Source organism: Haliotis rufescens, unplaced genomic scaffold (genome assembly GCF_023055435.1).
Source record: "Haliotis rufescens isolate VD_foot unplaced genomic scaffold, xgHalRufe1.0.p SCAF_40, whole genome shotgun sequence".
NCBI classification, from domain to species: Eukaryota; Metazoa; Mollusca; class Gastropoda; order Lepetellida; family Haliotidae; genus Haliotis; species Haliotis rufescens.
This window is the reverse complement of record NW_025964113.1, coordinates 1,660,913-1,684,602: the sequence shown is the minus strand read 5'-3', so window position 1 is coordinate 1,684,602 and position 23,690 is coordinate 1,660,913. Positions and strand designations below refer to the sequence as shown.

General features: G+C 36.8%; 1 protein-coding gene across 4 annotated transcripts in view; it reads left to right on the top strand.

Moving 5' to 3' along the window:
* The first annotated feature begins 1,298 nt into the window (after nucleotides 1-1,298).
* The window catches only part of LOC124138273 (cytohesin-1-like), a 68,018-nt gene continuing 45,626 nt past the window's right edge, over nucleotides 1,299-23,690 (top strand). For 2 of the 4 annotated variants that reach the window (XM_046504840.2, XM_046504859.2), the window contains exons 1-3: nucleotides 1,299-1,484; nucleotides 5,627-5,700; nucleotides 9,058-9,122. In XM_046504840.2, coding sequence (XP_046360796.1) covers nucleotides 1,433-1,484; nucleotides 5,627-5,700; nucleotides 9,058-9,122 — 191 coding nt within the window. In that variant the 5' untranslated portion in view covers nucleotides 1,299-1,432. Of the gene's footprint in view, nucleotides 1,485-5,626; nucleotides 5,701-9,057; nucleotides 9,123-20,210; nucleotides 20,544-23,690 lie in introns of those variants that run through there. The other 2 variants (XM_046504848.2, XM_046504875.2) reach the window with 2 other exon arrangements.

Below are 23,690 nucleotides of genomic sequence, written 5' to 3'. Positions count from 1 at the left end.
TTCAGGTGAGTGACTTTTCTAAACATTGGGTGATTGGTATCTAAAATGTCTTGAATATTTGTATTTAATATTAGTGATGGTATACAAGAATGTCCTATCAACATTTCCTAAAATGATAAAAGATGATCTTATGACATTTTTCTCCAGCAAAATCACTGTATGGATTTTTTAATTTGAAAGTGGAATATATTCCACTCAAAGTTTGTTAAGGAACACCCAATTCATTCGTATTACCACAGTTAATCTGTTATTTCACGACAGTTTATCTTTAGTAGTATGCAGAATTTGAGGATTATATATCCATATTTCTTGGGCTCTGTAGATTTTTCTTTTATTATTGCTTCACGTGCTTCCTCGTGGTGTGTGGCCACGAACTACCGTTATTATACTAAGGGAACTTGTTATCTGGAACAAAGCAAACACCGTCCCCTGTTACATTCTACAGAGCACAGCATCTTCCATCAGACTGTTACATTGGAACAACTTCCACGACGGGTCCGAATACCCGTGCAGTTTCAATATAGGTCTAGTCGTTGTTATTAGTGATTAATTTTCTTGTGGCTGTATATTCAGGGAAACCACTGTTAGATTGACAGACTGTTAGATATCCTAACAGTTGAGTTAACATACAAACACAGTGATGTTTGGATCGAACTTGCCAGTAGCGTCAGTTTGCACGGGGAGCCTTGCCATCCCTCTGTTTTGTGTCAGCGTGTTGCTTATATAATCTATGTGTACATTTTGGATGCAATCTTATCACAATCAGATCATTTACTCCGATAATATACTTATCGTTTCGGAGGTAAAATATGTCATTGAAATGTGATTTTGTTGTTGTTGGATGTTGTCTATTGGAGTTAAGAAATAAGAAAAAATATGTTCTTTCAATACTGACTTTGGAAATAAGATTAGGCCTAATTCTGATTATGATAATGTTGTCTGGTTATAGCCATGACAGTCCTACACAAAGCATTTATAGACAAACAGCCCACAGTGAGAGTTAGTACGTCTTTACTTTTCACACTGAATTGTTTAACGCGTGGGCCTATATAAATGTATGTTAAACAGTTGCAAATACCGTATCTTTACGCGTTGTGAAAACCCCGAACGACGTCTATGTAGAATTAGTCGTGAAGATAATATTACTTTACGAAGTCGAAAATCATGTTCGTTATTTCGTAAACAATTTGAAATGGCTTGAGCATGTTATTGGAGTAGAGCTTTTTATTGGAAATATGAAATGTTTTTATTGTGCAGATTAAAACAAAACGCGTTTATGTTATCTCGCTATATAGAAAAAATGCGAGATCTGTGTCATCAATGGCGGCGGTGATTCAAGAAGGAAGTAGGCAGTGACTGATCGACTGAAAAAGAGGCTTACAGGCGATCTTCAAGCTGTGCCCAACTTCTACACATGTTAGATTGAAAGAGGATGACTTCAGCCATGGTTGAGCACAAACACGGAGAAGGATTTAGTCTAGAAGGTAATATGTCCATCATGTTTATGTGGGGGAGGTTACTTTATAATTTGACATTTGGTGATAGTCAGTACGTGCTTTATGGATCTATGAGTCTGCAAGAATGATTCACCACTCGTAACCACTAACCATTCTATGTATTTGTATCCATAAAGGTACTTTTTGTAGACGAACAACACTATCTCAAGATAGAGTATTGTAAATTGTTTCTGCTGTCAAAATTTGAAGGTGTCAAATAGAGTGTTTACCTCCATCAGTGGACTTCATGTGAGATCACAGGTCAACGTGACAAATAATAACAAACGTATTCACGATTATCTGTAATAGATTACCATCCTCTTTATATAAGCCACATAATATTTGACAATGTGAAAAATACACTCAGATGGAATGGTGGATGATAATTTATGTTCATTGGTTTCTACATCTGATTTTGACATGTATCAGATGACTAATCAAGCATGTCATGGAAAGAAATTTTACGTTTGTTGACAATAACAACAAGTAACAATCACTTGAGTGACTTAGAATGCTCAGTTTTGTTTATTTTGAATATGTTAAATTAACACACATTTGTTATAAAAGAAGATAGGAAAAACAAATTGTAGAGTGTCACCACCATGGTCAGTGGAAGTTTTATGTGTTTTCCTCTAAAAAATACAAAAATTTTCTTGTCTTCTGTGGTGTTAGTGAAACAGCAATGTCCCTTTGCTGAATAAAAAATATATCACAATCTTGATTTGTCAGCATTTATGGAGAGAAAAACAAAACATACATAACGATTAACTGAGTAACCCTTGTAGGGATTCTGAATGGTCACCAAAATGAGGTTATCAATAGTCATCAAGTTACAATTTGTATTTATGTAATGTCTAGGTAACCAATGTTAACTCTTGAGAGGACACATTTAGGAATAAGCGGTTTTCTTATGAATTTTGTTTTTATCTCAATTTTGGAGTCTTATTTTATAGAAGGTAATGGTATAAAACCTTGTTATCAGGAATGTATCTAGGATACTAAACTAAATGCTCTCAACAAACAATTGGAAAATTATTGATTATTTTTAAAAGTTCTTATTCAGGGGCATTGTATTCTAACATTGCATTCAGTGCAATAATGTCAAATTTTGTGTTCACGGCTATTCCTCTTTATCATGTTTATAGATCATGTTATCAGTAACATACAAGTCACCAATGAACTTGGAAATCTTTACTTTCACTGACATTTGCTGCAGATTAATGGCCAAATATTTCACTCTGAGCAGATCCAGATTAATCCCTGCATATGGCGTGTCTGATGCAAATATGCATATGACAATCTCAATGTATTCAATACCATAATGTCAAGTTCACCTTACATTGGGATATTTGTTGATTAATAAAATTAATGTTGGTTAAGAAATTATGAAATGACCATGATTAGTAAGGATGAAATGATACATAGGTCAGTGTAGGTCACTACTCGATATATATCGCGATACACATATTTACGTCTAATCCCGTCAAAACTTCTTGATTATAAATAATGTTCAAAAGGAAAAGCTAGCTGAAGACACATGTTCATAGCGGCTATTTCTAGTAGTGAACTGGGAAGGCTAGTTACAGCACCTTTTGTGATATTTGATGGATAAAATTGCTGGGGGGTGTCATAAAACGAGTAGGAAGTAATATATTTAGCAAGTGTATCGTTTTGTATCAATACAGATAAAAGATATTTCATGTATCATATTGCCACATGGAAACTTATGGTGCACCGATGTATTGTTTCACCCCTAACCTTCAGACAACTGGTCAATCTCTGCTGGTCGATCTAATGGTCCCTAATGTCAGCCATTTTAACTTACATATTGCTGCCACAAAATATAATTATCACATGACGTTAAGTGTTAAGAAGGGGGAAATTGCCTTTGGGTGTTCTTTTATCCCAGTATGTATTAAGCATATTGAAAAGAGGTGTACAATGTCAGAAAATCAACAAATCTTTTTAAACTTAATGATAAAGTCATTGTCATCACAAATTACAAGGGGTTACTTTATGGATAAATCGTTCTCTTGTCAGGCCAAAGGACTGGGTTGATTTTCAACGTGAGTAAAATGTTTGACACCCATTTTTTGTGTTCTCCACCGGGTTTACCTTGGTTATATATATTTTGTGGGTCCAGGGAACTCAAATCCTTTAATTGTAGGGTCGCAGGTTAATAAATAGGAGTCCCAGTAACCAAATAGGGCCCCAGAGTAGACGTATAACGATACCATTGGGTTGTGATACATTACGTATCCTGATACAACATGTACAAAGGGTGCCTTACAATTCGTATCTTGATACAGTTCTTATATTTCATAAGTACATATTCTTCCAGAGAAATGTCAAAAATTGATTACAGTACTCAAATGTTGCTAGGAGATCGGGATACTTTCAACTGTGTATTTTATTTTATTAAATAATTATGGACAGAAATAGATTTTAAGTCGTACCAAATTATCAAATAGAAGCAATTACTCCAAAACATGCATACAAATTTCTGCATTTCAGGGACTACACTCTGTATTTGTTTTCCATCCTTTTTTAAATTTTTTACACATGTTAAGGCACATGTATATCCGTCCCCATAGTGATGAATGCTGGAATATTGCTAAAAGTAGCATGAATCCATATTCACTCACTCATAACTGAAAAACAATTAAGTGAGTCCTAAATCTTTATGACACAGTTGATTGTGATTATTTATTTACTTATTTCAAAATGCCTGGTCATATCTTGTTTCTTCAACTTAATGATAGTATGGTATGTATTGTTTCACCAACATGACCCGCTGTTCAGCCGGCAGCCCCTGGGGCTTAAATTCAGAATATGTAATTATAATGTCAGTATTCTTATCACAATAGACACATGAAGGATGGTGAAATCAGTGGAGACCTAATCCAACTGCTGTAAGACCAAAGTATATCAATACATGATCAATAACCATGTGTTGGCCTTTTCAATTTGATTACAACAAACATTGGACGAATAGTGTTTGCGTGATTTGAAGATATTGATTTCTTAGCAAGTCTACCAGCTGTCTGATACGTGTACTAATATTTAAATATCCCAACATTGTGGAATAAAAAATAGATTTCCATATTATTGCTACATCATCAGGTATATTGATTTTGATATACAATAGTGTATTCTGTTTTAGCATGGTGAGCGTGACTAAAAACTGACGTTTTGGTAACATGTTGAAATGGTTTAAAATGTATATTTTTCGCTTTAGCAGTGACAAAGCATTACACTGAACATTTTGGACAGCTCGTGTACTTTAATCGAAGAGATTACCATATTGTGAAAGACCCCAAGTCATTAGCATATTAACTGTTAAGGAAGTGGAGCATCTGGATGCAGAATTGCTTGTGTAAAGAAAGAGCAGTCTCAGCACGTTTTTAACAATTTCTGTTTTGTCCAGTAATGACAAAGCTTTAAGTTGCAGTTCAGTAATTGCAGAAAATCAGTATAATGGAATTCAACAGTAAATACCTTCTTTTTCTGATTGAAGTTTTTCGTGATGTTATTGATGTGTTACTTTTGAGTTTACATGATTTATTCAAATCCCAGCTACCCATCTGCGAGTGAAATTGAATTTGAGATTTCTGAACTGTTCAATTGATCATATTACCGAATAACAAATATTGTGTATATATTACCATGATCTCTTCTTGTTGCAAACAATATCCTCCTAACTCCTTACTGTAGCATTTCCCCTGTACAGAGAAACTTTGGTAACTTCATCAACTTCATGTGTTATGATGATTTTAAGACCATGCAACAGAAAGAATCGTAAGTGACAGTGTGACACTATAGTCCAATTGTTCTAACATAGGATCTTTGCTTCCCGCAAACGATATGCATCTGTTATTAAAGACATAAGAAGGTTTTGCTTTGTACGGGGATGTGTCTGGGATTCCAAACTAGATCAGATGCCCTTGGAAGACCAATTTAGAAATGTGAACAGATTAACAAATTATACTCATGAACAAATCATGGGTATGTTTAAAAGTTGCAAGGAGTATTTATCTGGATAACCCAGTTTCAGGACTAACCTGGTTTCCAGACTAACACAGTTTCACTGTAGTATACATTCTGAGTAACACGATGTGTTTTTGTTTCAGACCTGACCCCCGAGGAGCAACAGCTTCTCAGTTCCATCAGGGAGAAGAAAAGACAACTCTTGGAGGAAATACAGGTATACACAAACAAACATTCCCATTTCATGTGTTGATACGTGTGAGTGGGTGAGCTGAGAATAAAGCCGCTTTGATCAGTATTTTCAACGATAGAAATTGGCACTAGTCTTATTTTCCTTGTCAAACTGCCCAATTGTTTAGGTAACAGGACTAGTAGAAATTTGCCATTTTTAAGTTATCGTTATAAAGACTAGTGGACTATAAATGTTAGTTTCTATTGCTGATTTTGGTTATATCATTGTGTGTCTGCTTGATGTAAAGGAAAAAAAACCTCCTCCTGTGTCTTGACTGAGAATGTAAGCTAAGGGCAGAGAATGTAAGCTAAGGGCAGAGGGATGATGGGGAGGCCCCAGGCTTCCATTCTCAGTCAAGACCAAGGATGTATTCATCCAACTTATAAAGCATCTAACTTCACAAAATACCAGAAAGAATAAGAAAACATTGGGAAACTCTATTGTGACACAATACAGTGTGTAGCAGTATGAAAGGAATTCAATGAATTCAATGAGAAAGACCATGTGCAGTATGCACAGAACTGAAGTCTTTACATGTAAACTTGAACATCCTTTCATCACCTGGCTCAGTCGGAAACAGAGGGTTTCAAAACTAAGCATGACGTGAGGTTGCAGATTCAATTCACATCATGGAATTTTATTGTGAAAAAACTTCAACCAATAAAAAATCAACAAAATTCACATCAAAAGTTTATATAATTCAACTATAAAACCTTGGTCTTACAATTCAATTCAAATTCCTAGGGCATTCTGGCGGAATGTTAGGGGTTTTCTGGTAATGAATACATTCACAGTTTATCAACATGTTAAAGAACCTACTCACACAGTAGTGTTGCATCACAAAAGGTTTTTAAGTGGGAGGTTAGTTCAAAGTGAGGCTCGTGTTAGACGTCAAACATAGATCTGGGAATAAATAAATCTGGGATTCAAACCCACGATCGTTGTTTCGTAGGATGCCCAAGTGTCGCAACTCTGAATACCGGGTACAGGGTGCTGTTGTACAGAGCGATCTTAGCGCTAAGGTGATCATAACTCCCTTTCCTTAACATAGACTTACGAGAGTCGTAGCGCTACGGTTGTTTTGTACAACGGCACCCAGGTACAGGGATGGTACTTACAAACACAGTATGGTACTGACAAACCTAAAAACATAATCAGGGTAAATCTGTGAATCGAACCCATGATCATTGATTTCTAGCCCGCCAAAGAACGGTTTTAACTCTGCACAGCAAAGTGAAACCCACATGCATGGGTTTGGTGCTGACAAACCTAGAAACAGAATCAGGGCAAATCTGGGAATCGAACCCATGATCATTGGTTTCTATCATGCCTAACAGCCGCAACTCTGCACAGCTGTGGCCACTGGTGCCCCAGGGTATAAGCCAAGACCTTTGGTACCCATGCAAGCTTAAAGATGCACCAGTTATGCATATGTCTGGTGCCTACTTCTTTCAATGTCTTTTTGGATCTTATCAAGAAAGATAAAGCAGATAGCTGAGTGCCTGTCTCTCTTGAGATTACATCAGGTAGACATGTTAAGCAGGTGTAGACAACAAGGATGTGGTGTATATAGACAGTATCCATGGCAGCAGCTGTTGCCAGGGTTGGATGCTATTACTATTACCAATAATGAAATATGTTGAATATGTTTGTTTGAAGATATACACTAAGCAGAGAATATTCTACGTTATTATCATGTGGTTATTGATATCATACATTGAACTATAATATATGCAGCAATGTGATCTGTACTAGTAAAACGCTTAATCAAAACTGTTGCTTGCTCTTACAATTTGTTTTGATGTTTAGCTAACCCCTGAACCAATTCTTACATAACTGGTCAATTTCACTTACCTCTTTAATCTGACGAATCTGTATATTTGGCAGCTGCAATTAATCCATTGCAGTGCTATTAGTTAAGGTACTTGGAACCTTAGACCTGTGATGATCCGGGGTGGAATAGGTCTTCAACAACCCATGCTTGCCGTAAATGGTGACTATGCTTGTCGTAAGAGGCAACTAACAGGATCGTGTGGTCGGGCTCACAGACTTGGTTGATGAAGGTCATCGTATCCCAATTGCATAGATCGATGATCATGATGTCAATCACTGGATTGTCTGGTCCAGACGCGATTATTTACAGACCATCGTCATATAGCAGGAATATGGTTGAGTAAGGAGTTAAACAACAAACAAACAAAACTTGCATCCTAATGATTTCTACTATGGTAAAATCTATGAAGTTTGAACATTGGGTAATGTAAAGGAACTCTTGACTTTCATGCTTTAGTTTGAACACTGCATCGGGTTTATAAAGCATGATACTGACAGCAGTCTTTAACTTTAGCCCTTGGCCCTAAGCCCATGACTAATTTTATTCTTTTTGTTTGTGGTCAAGTAAGCTTTGTCCATAAGTTGACACTAAAATCTACTGGGAATGATCAAGTGACAAGTTTGGGCCAGTGGACTCAAATGTTTTGTCACTGACTGCTGTCAGTGCTGTAATTATAATAAAGCTCTCAGAATTTTGATCTGGTTTTGAAATGTCACTTGCTGATGAGCAGCCATATCTGATTATAAGAATATGTTCCAGTAATTAGATATCCAACAAGGATGTCACGTGTGATCTCAGGAAGTGCTGTATCTCACGTTAGGGCAGGTTGTCTGTCATCAAGTGTTGCCTAAATTTACATCTCTGAAACTGCGTGTCTTGAAAACTGCACCTCGCAATGATGATTTCTGCAGTAGTGTCATAAAAACCTGACAAAAATGAAATAAGATGATAAACATGGCAATATTGACATCCATATTTTAGATAATATTTCTTTAGTTTAAACATGATGGACATGTTTGAATATTTGACCCAATTGTTGTGTCACTGAAGCTATCAGTCTACTGTTAACATAGTTAGATACGTGTGTATTTGTTGCTTCTCCCAGATTATACTCGAGTTCAGGTGGGCTACAGTGCCATGGCACAATTTGTGACCCTGGGTTTCAGTCTGATTTTCTAAAGTAAAGAATTTGTCCTTAACATCTGCCAGAAGAGAATAAGTACAAAATCCATATAATTGGAACTATAAAATGGTTTATGCAGTACAAAAACACCCGCCTTCTGAAAAAAACCATCAGTAGGGAATAACTATAAAATCTATATAATTTGAAGTATAACATTTTTTGTGCCACACAAATGCATCAAAGTGTCAGGTGATATTGTGCATTCAGCAATTTACCATGATTTATAATGATTTCAAAAGTTGTTAAAACACATGCTGTCATTAGGGAGTTATAAATAATGCTTCTAGTGGGCCAGCTCTAACAACATTATGTTGATTGATTTCAGGAGTTGAAGAAGGAGATCGACGATGTTACCACCGAGCTGGAAGGAATCGACATGGTGGAAGAGTTGTAAGTTTTCTGTTTGTTTGGTAACTAGATCACATGAACACAAGGACTGGATTAGGTCTATGGTCTATTGTGATGTAATAATCTATTAGGATAAATGACAATGATGGATTGTTTGAAAAAATGGAGAAAAAAACCAACAAATGTTTTTAGATCTCCACCACCATATGTTTGTCCCTCGGTGGGAATTCATGGGCCAGGAGTACCTTGTGTTTGTTGTGGAGAGACCTGGTTTGGTTAGGATAATCATACACGAAGTACACAAGTAGATGTTCATGCTATCAACCTCTAATTTGCCTCGTCAGGGTTGGATTGTTCACAGGTGGTTGTTATGTGGCTGGAATATTGCTAACTGCAGCTTCAAATAACATCACGTCACTCATAGGTCTAAGATTGCTTTGTGTTTTTGTGCAATCAGTTTAGTAATGCTTGAGACCCGTGAAGATCTGGGTAGAATAGGTCTTCAGCAACCCATGCTTGCCGTAAAAAGTGACTGTGCTTGTCGTAAGAGGCTACTAATGGGATCGGATGGTCAGGCTTGCTGACTTGGTTGAAGCATGTCATCGTATCCCAATTGCATGGATCGATGCTCATGATATCAATCACTGGATTGTCTGGTCCAGACTCGATTATTTTACGGACCGCCATCATATAGCTGGAATGTTATTGCTGAGTGCGGCGTTTAACAACAAACCAACCAACCAAGTAAGGCTTGAATTTGCATGTCATGATTTATTGGTATTATATTTTTGTAAGACAATCATGGTATAAAGACATGAACACATGTTATGGTTGTCAACACGGTGACTGTGTGCAATGTGACTCTTGATACAGAGTATTGATTGCCAAGCTCTGACTGCACATGCTTACTGAAGTGTGGGGACATCTGTCCTGGGTAGTTCTCCTATACAATAACACTTTGGGAAATGTAACACATGGTACATTTATGACACAATGAATGACTAAAAGATAACACATGCATGACAACACGTTATTCAGGAAAAGATTGTGCATGATAACACGTTATGTAGTGTTACGGTATGCATTAATCTCATGACCTGAGGGGAGAATTTGAGAAATTCTACCCTGTGGTCTTATTAAATTTTTAATGTCTGATATAAAGGGTTTGTTTAAAATCCTTATTATGATTAGTTACCCCAAAGCACAGTGTTAGAAATTGGCACTAGTCCTATAGTCCTTGCCAAACTACCCAATGGCTAAGGTATCATAAGGTCTAGTAGAAATTTGCCATTTTGACAGGTTTTGCTTCATGTTATCATTATAAGGACTAGTGAAATAAAACTGTTAGTTTCTACTGCTGAAGCATCGTCCAGATTTGATCATTTTCAGGTGGTCGTCATATAGTAGGACTCTTGCTTAGTGCGGAGTTCAACATCAAACAAGCACACAAACAAACAAACAAAAAAACAAATAGTGGAACACAGTCAGCAGTGTTCCAATGTAATGGGGTCAACATGACATTGTAAGGTATTAAATCAGAGTAACAAACCCAACATTTAAACAGGACCAAACCATGTGAACAACAGCATGACAATGTAAGGTATCAAATCAATGTAACAAACCCTGTACGTTAATTGGACAAAACCATGACAAGAAGTACAACTGCATGACATTGTAAGGTATTAAATCAGAGTAACAAACCCAACATGTAAACAGGACCAAACCATGTGAACAACAGCATGACAGTATAAGGTATCAAATCAATGTAACAAACCCTGTACGTTAATTGGACAAAACCATGACAAGAAGTACAACTGCATGACAATGTAAGGTATCAAATCAATGTAACAAACCCTGTCCGTTAAAAGGACGAAACCATGACAGCAAGTACAACTGCATGACAATGTAAGGTATCAAATCAAAGTAACAAACCCTGTACGTTAATAGGACAAAACCATAGAACAACATGACAATGTAAAGTAGAGTAACAAACCAAACATGTTTATAGGACAAAACCATGACAGCAAGTACAAAAGCCTGACAATGTAAGGAATTAAATCAGAGTAACAAACCAAACATCTAAACAGGACCAAACCACGTGAACAACCGCATGACAATGTAAGGTATCAAATCAAAGTAACAAACCCTGTACGTTAATAGGACAAAACCATAGAACAACATGACAATGTAAAGTAGAGTAACAAACCAAACATGTTTATAGGACAAAACCATGACAGCAAGTACAAAAGCCTGACAATGTAAGGAAATAAATCAGAGTAACAAACCAAACATCTAAACAGGACCAAACCACGTGAACAACCGCATAACAATGACAGCAAGTTCCAGAACATGACAATGTAAGTAATCAAATCAACTTTTATCTTGAAAGTGACCCATGGTTTGATAAATCTGTCTTTAATGCTCATTCTCTGAAGCCTCAACACCATTTGCAATATGGTAATTCTCAGAAAAAGTTTGATGCTGGGTGTTATGATTTCTGTTAGAATCATCACCGGATTAAGTTGTTAGGTAACGGATGTGTAGCCAGATTTGAGACCACCGCAGTGTTGGATGGTTGTAGCAGTGGTCTGACATTGGCTATATATAGGGGGTGGTATTAGGACATAGGTATGTTTACAGCCGTGAGTGGCCAGGGTTATTTATGCCGCTAGATTCTCGCCACAGTTACTCACCACACAGATGAAGTGGCTGCCATTTTCTGGCACTCTGTCAAAAGCAGTGAAGTCATCACTTACAGTAATTTCAGTGGTCTACCTTCAACCAATTGAATACATCTGTGAATCATGCCGTGGTTGCTGGCTAAAAGATGTTTTTGTTCACTGGTTGTGTCTAAAAAAGTAATGAAGTGAATGTAAAAAAAGCATCAGTTAATGTGTAGTGTCTGTTTTAAAGAGAGTGGTGTTGAAAAAGTAGCTTTCTCCATTTAGATGAATCCGCCATGTATTAAGATAATGTGATGTGTTTGCTTTTAAGAACTAATGGGGGACCCAGTTGTCTAAGTGTGTGAGTGAGTGAGTCGGGTTCAATGCTGCTTCGAACAGTATTCCAGTTATATTAGACCATGTCAGTTTAATGTGGGAAGAAAGTCTGAAGTGATGTAGGTCTCAGATGTTTACCAGTTTAGAAAAACCTACGAGAACGGGTACGGGGCTGACATGCCTAGAAACATAACCAGCGTGAACCGGGATTCGAATCCACAATCATAGGTGTCTGGTGTGCCCAAGAGATGCAACTCTGCATAGCAATTGCGGTGCCTTTGATGACTGGGCCATCATGGGTTTGAATCCTGATTTGCCTTCATTATTGTTGCATGGATTGTTAGCGCCATACCCGTGCTTGTTGGTTTCTCAAAAGTGGTAAACTTTCAAGACCTTTCAGCTCACATCAAGCTGAAACACCATGATATAACTTTATTATTGTTTAACATGTTTAAAGTGGTGTGAAACCAAACTCACTCAGTTTTTCAGAAATAGGGAGGAAAACTATGACTTCTAAAGTATAAATTTGATTGCACCGGAATTCTAATGCTGACCGGATCATATTTCATTTAAGTCAAATACAACATGATGGCACTTGGCATTTGAGTGCATGACATTTGGTGGGACAGATAAAAATTATCAGATTAAATACTACCCTGCATAATTAACTCTCTTTAGCCCCAAATTATCAGTTTTATGTTTCTAAGAATAGACTGTTTTCCCATTGTATTCAAATTTTCATAAGATACAGATTTAGTTTTTGCTTTAACCAATAATTAAGATTTCATTTTGGTTTTAGATATTTTTATTATATATCAACCATAAGAGCAGAGAAATAGATGAAGACTTAGTAACTAATGCCATCTTCCAAGTCTCATTCTGCCTAGCAAAGCTCTTATGTCAGTGACGACACGACCTCATAACTTTCTCCCATCCCCAATTGGAGCTAAATAATATCTGAATTTAGCCATAGTGAAGTGTGTTTCCAAGACAACAACAGCTGTGAGGATGTGCACAAGAGGGAAGCCATTCCCATCCCAGCTTGGTTTATTCTAGTCTTGCTTTAAGTTTTCTTAAATTATATCAGTGAGCCACATGTGTGCATATCAGGAGACTTTGTCGAAACATATTCCGGGGATATTTGGGGAGTCTTTCTTACAGACCCGTGAGCATATTTTTTATTAAACAATAATCCCCTTTCCCCTTCTTATCCCATCTCAGTTCTAGCAGTCGTACTTGAATTTGCTCCAGGAAATAAAGTGACTTGAGAGTTTCAAAATACTTTTAGCTTCCTTTATTGAATTATTTTTATTTGAACTTATACATAAGTCTATTTTGGAGACTATACGCTTGTCTAGTGGTCAGGTTACATTTGCCGAAATCACTTCAGTGAAACATCCATGCCACATAGTAAGTAAAAAGATTTTATTGAGAATTTTATTGATGGCAAAAGCTAAGTTGATCTGAAAGCTTGTCCCAAAATGTAAAGAATCCACAATCACTCCGCTGTTGTTAATCTACTTTCAACTTCTTAGCATTAAGTTAATCTTCTTTTTTCCTTTGAAAAACCCCTATATATAATTTAAAATCCTGAAATACTTTGTTGTGTATGATGTAAAACTATATATTATCATAAGCAGCTTATTCCCCATAAGTTTGATTTAACAAACTGTTGCCCTTGACAAAAAAATATCTTGTGAATAAATAATCATTATAACCCCATCAAATGAACAGTGTCAAAATTTTAAAATATTAATAAGTAGATGAAAAAGACGTCTCTAAAATTAGATTGACATGTTTAACAATGTAAAAAGTGAACTTCACATTTCCAAATGAAATAGATGAATACATAAAATTGAGAACTTTGGTTACTGGTGTCTCTGTGTGTGCCGCAAACTGTTGCCAGCTGTGATGGAGCATAACCTGCAATCTTCAGCATCTTGGCCCCTCTCTTCCATCAGCATCTTAGGCTGTGGTGCATGACGTTCCACCCTGCACAGTAGGGAGAGGAAGAAAATTCTTAATAATGAGCTTTGCAGGGATAATGTTTGAAGTGGGGGCCTGATATTAGAAACATGGGTGAAATTGTGTTATTGGATGGAGGTTCTTTCTGTAATGGAGAAAACACTATGGGTGAAATAGGATACACTTGCAAGGTTCCAGCAGACTTTAAACAGTGCAGTCAGTTGACTTGCACAGGTCTCTGAGGTCATGATTATTAGTTTAAATAATAATTTCTAGATTATATAGATAATAAGAACAAATTGTCCTTAGTACTAGGGCTGAATTGAATTGAATTTGTTATTCAAGCATGTGCATTTACATAAAAATATCAATAAGAACATATATGCATAGCTTTCTTCAAAAGACAACACTCTTATACTATTTAATTTGACAGTATTGTGGTCACTGATCATTGTCACATTTGAGCAGATACTAGTACCTGGATAAGTGCAGTATATAAATGTATAACATATTAATAATTAACAAACCATTTCCAATAATCTATGTTGTTATTGCTTCACTGAATATAACAAATACCGTATTCGACCTAATAAGAGCCCAGGGCGCTCTCAAAATTAGAAATAGGGGGCTGTTATTGGAATATTATTTGGGTGAAAAAAACACATAGTTGAAAGATAAATTTCGTGGTTTGTGCTGACAGCCTGAAATGTTTATGTACGACAGATATATTTTTCCAGAATTTAATTGCCCATAAATAAGGTACATATAACACATGTGTGCGTATTATACCGAATAAATAAGCCTTGTGTACATTGATCAATCGGAAGGGATGCTAACTGGGCTTGTTCACTTGCCAATATATCAGCAAATATCGCGGTGGGCGCTTATTAGAGCGGGGCGCTTATTACGTCGAATACGGTAGATCTAATTCATCAGCTGCTGACTTGTTATTGTATTCGTGAATTTATTTTCGTATTCATTACCTTATATTCGTAATACGAATTGTATTCACCTCGTAGTGTATTCGTTGCAGCCCTACTTAGTACTGTACTGTCCGCCTATCTAGACTTGCCTATTATAAGGATAGAGTTACTAAACATCCATGGACTTATCATTCAGTACAGACTTGGAGCAAGGCAGTGCAGTCAGCTGAGTTGATATATGAAGTGGGAGGTTGAGGGTCTTGATTGTTATCCGGAATGATGATTAAGCATGCACCAATGCGTGATGTCAAATTCATTATTATTCATAGAGTGGTGATGACAGGGATCTGAAAATGATGATAATCTATGAGAATTGAACTGTGATTATTCAATAATCTTTATCATGGTTATCATTCAGAATAAAAACATTTCGTTGGTTGCAGTGATATATCAAATTACGTTTTAAGAGGCAATGTTAATGAATTTATTATTTTGATTTAGAAAAAGGTATTATTCAGTGTTCCCATTTATCGGTAATTGCCAGTTTTGTGACGGTAAAATTAGGCTTGGACTGGTAATTCCTGAGACTGCAAGTCCCTGTGGACCGGCAAATAAAGTACAGCTTGTTTGTTGACATCAGGGTTTCCCGTTGTCTATTTCCAGTGCAAAGAAACAACATTTTGCATGCTTTGAGGTTAAATATGTATTTGTAGTGACATATTCTAGAAATATTCAAAAGAAAAAGGAGAAGATTGTGACTGACCTTTGTGGGAATGTTGTGTAGATCTAACTAAGTTACATCAGAGATGATGTCCATGCAATCGAACATGATGTTAAAAGAATTCAAACCAGGCAATATTCATGCGTTTTTTTATTTGTTGAAAGTTGGGACTGACAAAACTTAGGGGCAATTTTTAGAGTTGCCAGTCCTCCAGAACTGTTAGTTTCAAAAGCCAGCGGGAACACTGATTATTACAAATACATGTGAAGTCACATGATTATGATACAGTATCTGCAATATCCTTCCTAACAGCTAAGTGTAAATTTGAAGTTCTAAAGGGGATATGTCAACATGTGTCAAGTGCAAGAGAAAAGCATTTCTATCTTAACTGTTTGTCATAATAACCTAGGGTTTACAGCGTTAGAAATTGGCACTAGTCCTGTAGTCCTTACCAAACTGCCCAATAGTTAAGGTATCATAAGGACTAGAAGAAATTGGCCCATTTTAATGGTTTTGCTATATGTTATCATTATAAGAACTAGTGGACAAAAACTGTTAGTTTCTAACCCTGGTTTATGTATGGCATAGGGATATGATGTGATCACATCTGTCGAGACAGGCACTACATAATACATAAAAAGTAAACAACATTGGAAACAGAAGCTTTTTATTACTAGAAATACTTTCAGTTTCCTTTTATTTTAAGTCAGAGAAAGAGGCCTTTTGCCTGTATACTCTCATACCACTTTATACAGTGATCTTAAGGGGAGGTAATCTATTGGTGTAAACATGGGGAGGACATCCATTGAGTTGACTGACCTTTTTGGACAATATGTATTATATGTAGTCAACGACTAAATCCACAATCTCTTTGCTCCAATGACCATATTAAAAATTCATATTATAACACTAATATGTGCTTAAAATATGATACTTTGGGCCAAGTTTGTGTGAGTAGACTCAAAATGTTTCGGGCACAGATGGTTTTTTGTTAAAATATAAGTGTTATATAACATACCTACTGAGCAGTATGTGTGTGTATTTTTCTGAATGTTTTTTTACACAAGGGAAGACAACTAAACATATTTCAGTGGCATGGCTACATATATGCTCCGATGTATGAATAACTCCACATTCTCTCACACTTACAAGGACTAAGAAAAGTCTTATCAGCAATGTTACTCTTTCAGAAATGAAAAACATAAACCATTTTACGGATACCCAAGTTATGACTTTTCTGTATAGATTCATGTACACATTCTTGAACAATGACCGATTGTAATTAATGCATGGCTATAGGAGGTTACATAATGTCATCTATCACTGAACAGGGAATGCTCATTGACAGTCATGACACAATCCGCTACATTAATTACAAGAGATAAGGCCAGTCATGACAGCATGGTCAGCCATTGACAGGTCAGTGCAGGATGCTGAGTTTGCTGACCCGTCCACAGTCAGGACAGTTGTTTGTGTATACTGGGACAGTTATGATGGGATTCTGTATACAGGTGTGAGTATGTTGTACTGTTCGTAGGTACACGGATTATGCTGTTCATACTCATAGTTATGTGGGTTAACTAGCCTTTGACATTCATGCAAATCTACTGGCCCAAGACTACTAAATTGTGCTTGGGACAATGAAAAATCCATTGATGGTATTCCTTTTTTGATATTTTTTATTATTTGTAGATGCATTTTTTATGTCAAATCTGCCTGCTAGGCGATCTGCAAACTCTGAGGACAGGTGAAATATGTTTTGTACAAGTGCATATTTTTAAGGATGTTGACAATTATTATTTCAGTGACACTTGCAGTGGTATATATACTTGTCCTTCTCTGTAAGCTGGTTCAGATATCTCTAAACGAAAGCTATATTTTGCAAATTTTAAATCATGGATGTCATGAAAAATGGTTTTGTAAATGAAAAAAATAAAAATGTGTTCGTCTCACTGTTTCAGTGATAAAGATTGTATTGTCTTGTCACTTTAATTAGTGCTTGAAAAAATATTCTTTCGACCCCCCACCCCTGAATATAAAATAGTTGGTCCCTAAGCATGATAAGTATGTATAATAAGATATCACCTAGTGAATGCCACATATTCAAAGAATTCGGAACTTAAAGTCATGCTGATAACACCAGAATTTACCAATGTCCTAAACTGACCAATCAGCCTGTGTGGTTATCACATTACTGTCTCCAACACTGAGTGCCCTTGCCAGTGCTAATGTCCCATTATGTGAAGGAGTATTTTAGCCATGATCGTTGATAACCTGTGTCCCCTGGGTCATACAGCATGAAAACTCCCCTGCCTTTCCCTCCAGAAACATACTGCACATGTGTTGCCTCAGCTTACTTCCTGTGAGGTGGACCAGGCCATTGTCTGGAAGGGGTGTTGGGATGCTCTCTCATTGTAGGCGGTAATATATCACAGAGAATAGCAGGCTTTCATTCACTGTTCCCCTTTCAGGGCTGAAGTTGAGCACAGAGGAGGACTACATATACTTATATCATGGTACAGTCCATCTGCTGACAGGGACCATCTCAAAATTATTTTTAATTTTAAACTAAATCACTGTTTCCAGATGGAATCATTTCTGTTAAGTTCAAAGGAAAAACTTTTCTTTTTTTAAAGTGCTATCAATCAATCTCAAAATTAGATGACTTTCAGGAACTGGTTGTGAGTTTGAATCCCAGACCTTTTCATAATTATGATCTTTGGCTTGTCTGTGCCATGCCCATGCCTGCTTGAGGGCTTCACCAAATTCAGATGTCTACTACGTGCCTCAATTATGTATTTTCCCTGACATTGAAGTCTCACCATCGTAATGTGATTAAAATACTGGTTCAACTGCGAAAGCAATCACTTTCTGACGTCCTTGTCAGTTAGACATACTTTAAAGTTTTGAAACCCAGCGTGAATGTGAGTTAATGTGAGGATGTATCATGAAACATTTCCTCAACGTTTGCATCCTGTGCCGAGTATACAAGGTACATTCATCGATTGGTGACTTGGCTGGCCGTAACCCCTCTTGGAAGATGATCAGTACAGGAACTCTTGCATTCTGGTCATTTGTCAGTCCTGTGTGCATTTAGATCCGTATTCAAGGAAAACATGCTGTCATAATGAGTCAGTTTGTTGGTGAATAAAGTTAAATTTCTACAATTTGTTGCAAAGGAAAAGTTTATTTCCATGCAGGAAATCCTTGTCTGGTTTGCCACATCATGTTGTGCCTTCTGATGCTACGTAAGTTTTACAAAGGATGAAAAATGACACTGTTTCTGCTGCTATGAGGTGAAAAACCAACATTGTTATTCAACAATTATTAAAGACACAGGCATTATTTTAAATTTGTTGTGAAAATGCTGTTTTCCTGTGAAATTTGGGAATCTTTGATGCTTTTGAATTAATTTTGGCAGATAGAAACAATGTGTGAAAATGTGTTCAGAAAGACAGAACTATGAATGATTAAAACATAATCCTTTTTTAACATGTGCTAAGTGCTTTCAATTTGTACATGTCTAGTCAGTATTTCACTGTTATGGTTGGGGGTGGTCGGTTAGCCTAGTGGTTAAAGCGTCTGCTCGTTGTGCCGAAGACCCGGGTTCGATTCCCGACATGGGTACAATGAATCCCATTTATGTGGTCCCCTGCCATGAAATTGCTGGAATATTGCTAAAAGTGGCGTAAAACCATACTCACTCTCTGTTTTGGTTGAGAATATTAAGTTATGATTTTCTCATACAGTAAATAATAGATATCCTCTCGTAGATAAGTGGCTATAGTTTTTAGATATTGATACTCATGAACTTGTTTTCCTTTTGTTTAGGCATTTTGAGATAAACAAGTATATGGTTATGAGGCACATGTGAAATATTAATATTTCACACCTGTTTCCAATTTGCATTTGTGTCAATTATCGTCTCTTTGGATGTTTATGCAGCACAAATCACATAAATTATTGACAAACTCTACCACATTAACAGTAATTACACATACCCAGCATGAATTATTTGATATCCAGTTGACTTAATGAGTTTAACCTATACACAACTGCAGCATTTACCGGGCGTGACACAATTAGTCCATGCTACATGTGTAAGCTCATGCGGAATCGTGTAGAGATCAGCCTTTACTTGCTTCTGATTGGCCCTTCATTGACCTCTGCTGTTCCGATATACATTGTATCATGATAAAGGATAGTGTTTTTTACTCATGTTAGCTGGTGGTGATAATATTTCCATGTTACTTATGAGATTGCCTCCAGAAGACAGACAGGTTCCATAGTGATGGTTAAATGACTTTCACACTTTTGTTGACAAGCATGACAAATTGACATCGTAATTCACCAAAATACTCATGGGACGGTCCAACTTGATAGGGCATGATCAACCTTGACAGGATTGTGATTATTCCTGTTTCTTATACACAGAGGTAGCCTGCTGACAAGTTCAAACAGTTATTCCTCACAACCAAGCTTTTTAGGAGTCATAAATTGACTATTTTACTTGTGAGCCAACCCCTACAGGAGAGGGCAGGGAGCATCTCCTGCAGGCTTCTGAAGTTGCCAGTCTCAGGGACTGGTGTTAGTACCCTCACATTACAATATGGCAGAAAGCACAAGGATGACACCATGGCTTACTAGACACACAGTTTTTCTGTGAAATACACATCAGTGGATACATACTTAGCCAGAGGACACTCGGATATGATTGTGTGACATGGATATGTTTCATGATGCGCTGGCCAGGACGCTAGCATGTTGGGAAATACCTGCATGTTCTGTGATTGTGGAGTTGTTATTACAGTAAATATTGTGGCCAGGTGGACATACAATGAGTGAAAACAATGAGGTAGGAGGGACCAGATACTCAGTTATGTCTATATTAATTTATGTATTAATATGATAAATTATAATTTCTTATCATCATAAATTTTGATGTTTGGAAAGGTGCTCTATCATCACAAAGAAACCTTGTCTGTTTGTCCTGTCAGTCTGAGAAGCATTTCTGTTGATATGTTTCTTTTTATGTTTATTATATATTAATATGATACTGTATTATTCTTAGGTTATGGTATGCTCATGTAAATTTAACTGATTGTATTTTGAAGAAAGCCCATCGACATGTTCAGTCAATCTAGGATACCCTTGATATGGATTTGTGTTAGTTTCTGTAAAAATCAGTGCTGGTGTTTTGTTTCTTTTCATGTACAATATTGTTCAAGCACAAAGGCTTCATTGAGTTATATGAAATAGTTCATTACTGATGAGGTACAGTTGACTTACAGTTGATCCCTAATAATTGTTTTCACACACTAAACAGTAATAGTCAATTTAGCATTTGCAGAGTAGTACATTCTTTAGTATTTGAGTGCATGCTTGAGAATGTATTCATGTGGTCTCCTCATCATCAGCTGATGTAATTACATCATCATCAAACTGCCATTTTGCTCTTCCAAGTGTAAAAACTGAGATGCAATAAAATCATTGAAAAAATCCAGTTCTGTACCAAAATCTCCCAAGAAAATCCATCATCAAGTGTTTGGAAAATCAATGAATTGTGAACCTTACTTGTCAAAACTCCAGTCAGGAATTACAAAACAAATTTCATGAAGTAAAAGAAGACTCCAGTGGCATGTCCTCTAGTACTTCATAGTAAGATGGAAACCTGATTACGCTGTACACAGAGTACGTGCATGCCGTTGTGCAGCGCGGAGATTCTCTGCACAGTGTTGCACCAGCACTCGGGGCATCTGTGTCTCAGTAAGAAAAGCGATGACTGATTCCCTCATTCCCAGGAAGGTGAAAAACTCTTGGCACAGTTCCATTTAAATTTCCCAGCATTGTGTGGAACATCTGTAGGATGTTGGAAAGTGGAAAAAGTATGCCATAGTTCGTTCTGATTATGTCATGGCAATGTAAGCTTTGAGTCGCCTAACAACAGAAGGGGAAGTGATCATTTTGCCCTGGATTCTGCCCTCACAGGCCCTCATTCCAGCATTTTAATCAGCAGTTATTTGTAATTGTAATATTATTATGCTCTAACTGTAACATGAAGAAAATGAATTTGATCACAGAAATAAATCTTTTGAGTACTTTAAATATTTATATTAAGCGAAAGCTTAAATTTGTTTCATATGCTCTCATGTTCTCTGAGGGATGGTGGGATAGCCTAGTGGTTAAAGCATTGGTTCATCATGCCGAAGATTCGGGTTTGATTCCCTACATAGGTACAATGTGTGAAGCCCATTTTCTGGTGTCCCCTGCCGTTATATTGATGGAATATTGCTAAAAGCACCGTAAATCGTCACTCACTCACTCACTCACTCACTCGCCGTCACTCACTCACTCACTCACTCACTCACTCACTCACCAACCCACCCACCCACTCACTCACTCACTCACTCACTCACTCACCAACCCACCCACTGAATTAGAGACCATGCATCATTTCAAGCTTTCCTCCAAATACTGTTCAAAGTGACATTAAGACCCAACTCACTCACTCACTCACACAAGTATAGAAGACTAATGTTAACTTTGCTCTGTCAAAGTGTAAAATAGAAATCTATAAGCCACTGCATTTGTTTACAAAGATTGTTTACACGTGGTATTTGCTGAATACACATTCAAAAATACTCAAACTCAAGATAAGTTTTGTTTTTCTAAACCAATTTTGACAAGTCTTGCAGGTCAAATAAGTTTTTATTGTCTGCCCGAGGTGGTTGTATGTTTTGATGTATATGTCATGTGTAGCTGAATGAGAGGGGTGTTTGACAAGTCTGTTATCTCGGGAGTACTGATGCATGGCTACTTGACTGATTAAACTTGCTTTGATTTGGTTGGATTGCTACATCCAAGTCTTACTCGTTCAGGAATACAAAGGAAATAGGCTGACATTTGCATTGTGGGTTGATGGCAAATTAGGGCTGACATTCAGCCACTCAAAAGCCATGATGGTACTTTGGAGATCATTATAGTTGCATGTCAAGAGGTCAGAGGTCACCAATTGACAGAATTATTGTCAGGTTTAGGTTTTGATATGTTTGGACTAAGTGTACATGGTTTTGTTTGGGGAGTGTTCAGTTGAGTTTTGGACTGGATGAAGTATTTTGTTTAGACTTTCCAGTTTCCGACTTGTTAAGTGAAGTAAAAAAATAAAAAGTTTTCTTTTTTAATAAGCTTGGCATTTGGTTTTCATGTGCTCTAAATAATTATGTTCCAGGCAGTTGTGTTATCATGAAATCACGAATAAAAGCTTTTCCATTGAATCTGTGCTACACCTGGAACACTGTAATATGATTCTGTTCTGAAAGTGAAACTAATTGCTCAACATATGTCCAGATGTGTTTTTCATCAGGGCAACATTTTCTGTGTAAGAAATTGGGTCAGACTTGAAGACCAAAAGAAAAGGAAATGTGGACAAGTCGATCATTACATCTCCTCTCTCCCTCCACCCATCCCTTACCCACCTTAATGGTGTGGTTGGATAAGGGTAGAGTAGGTGGGAATAACAGAAACTTTCAAAATTTGTTTGTCACTAATATCACTCGTGAGAAATGTGAAAAAGACTGTACAAAAAGTAACCATAATTCGCTGTCTAGATACTTCCCTAAGTCGCTATATAAGTGCAATAATCTTGGACGCAATGTTAAACCCAATTTCAACTCAAGTTATTTCCCTTAGGAGAGCCAGGATCTGCTGGTTGTGGGTTCAGATCCGTGGTTTAATTTAAGTTGCACCTGGGAGTATACTGTATGTTGTACAGGCAACAGTCGACCTTTTTCTCGGGAACAGTTATACCACTTGTAAAAGACCTATCTGAGGAAAAGTTTCAAATTGATCAGTTTCCATAACAATCCTATAGGGAGCCAAGGTAACTGATCTGCATAGATATCCCATGGTATTTCATAGTTCTGTTTAGATATGATTGTATGTCAAGTGACTGTAATACAATAGTGACACTGTGTTGAAATACACACACACATATATATATATA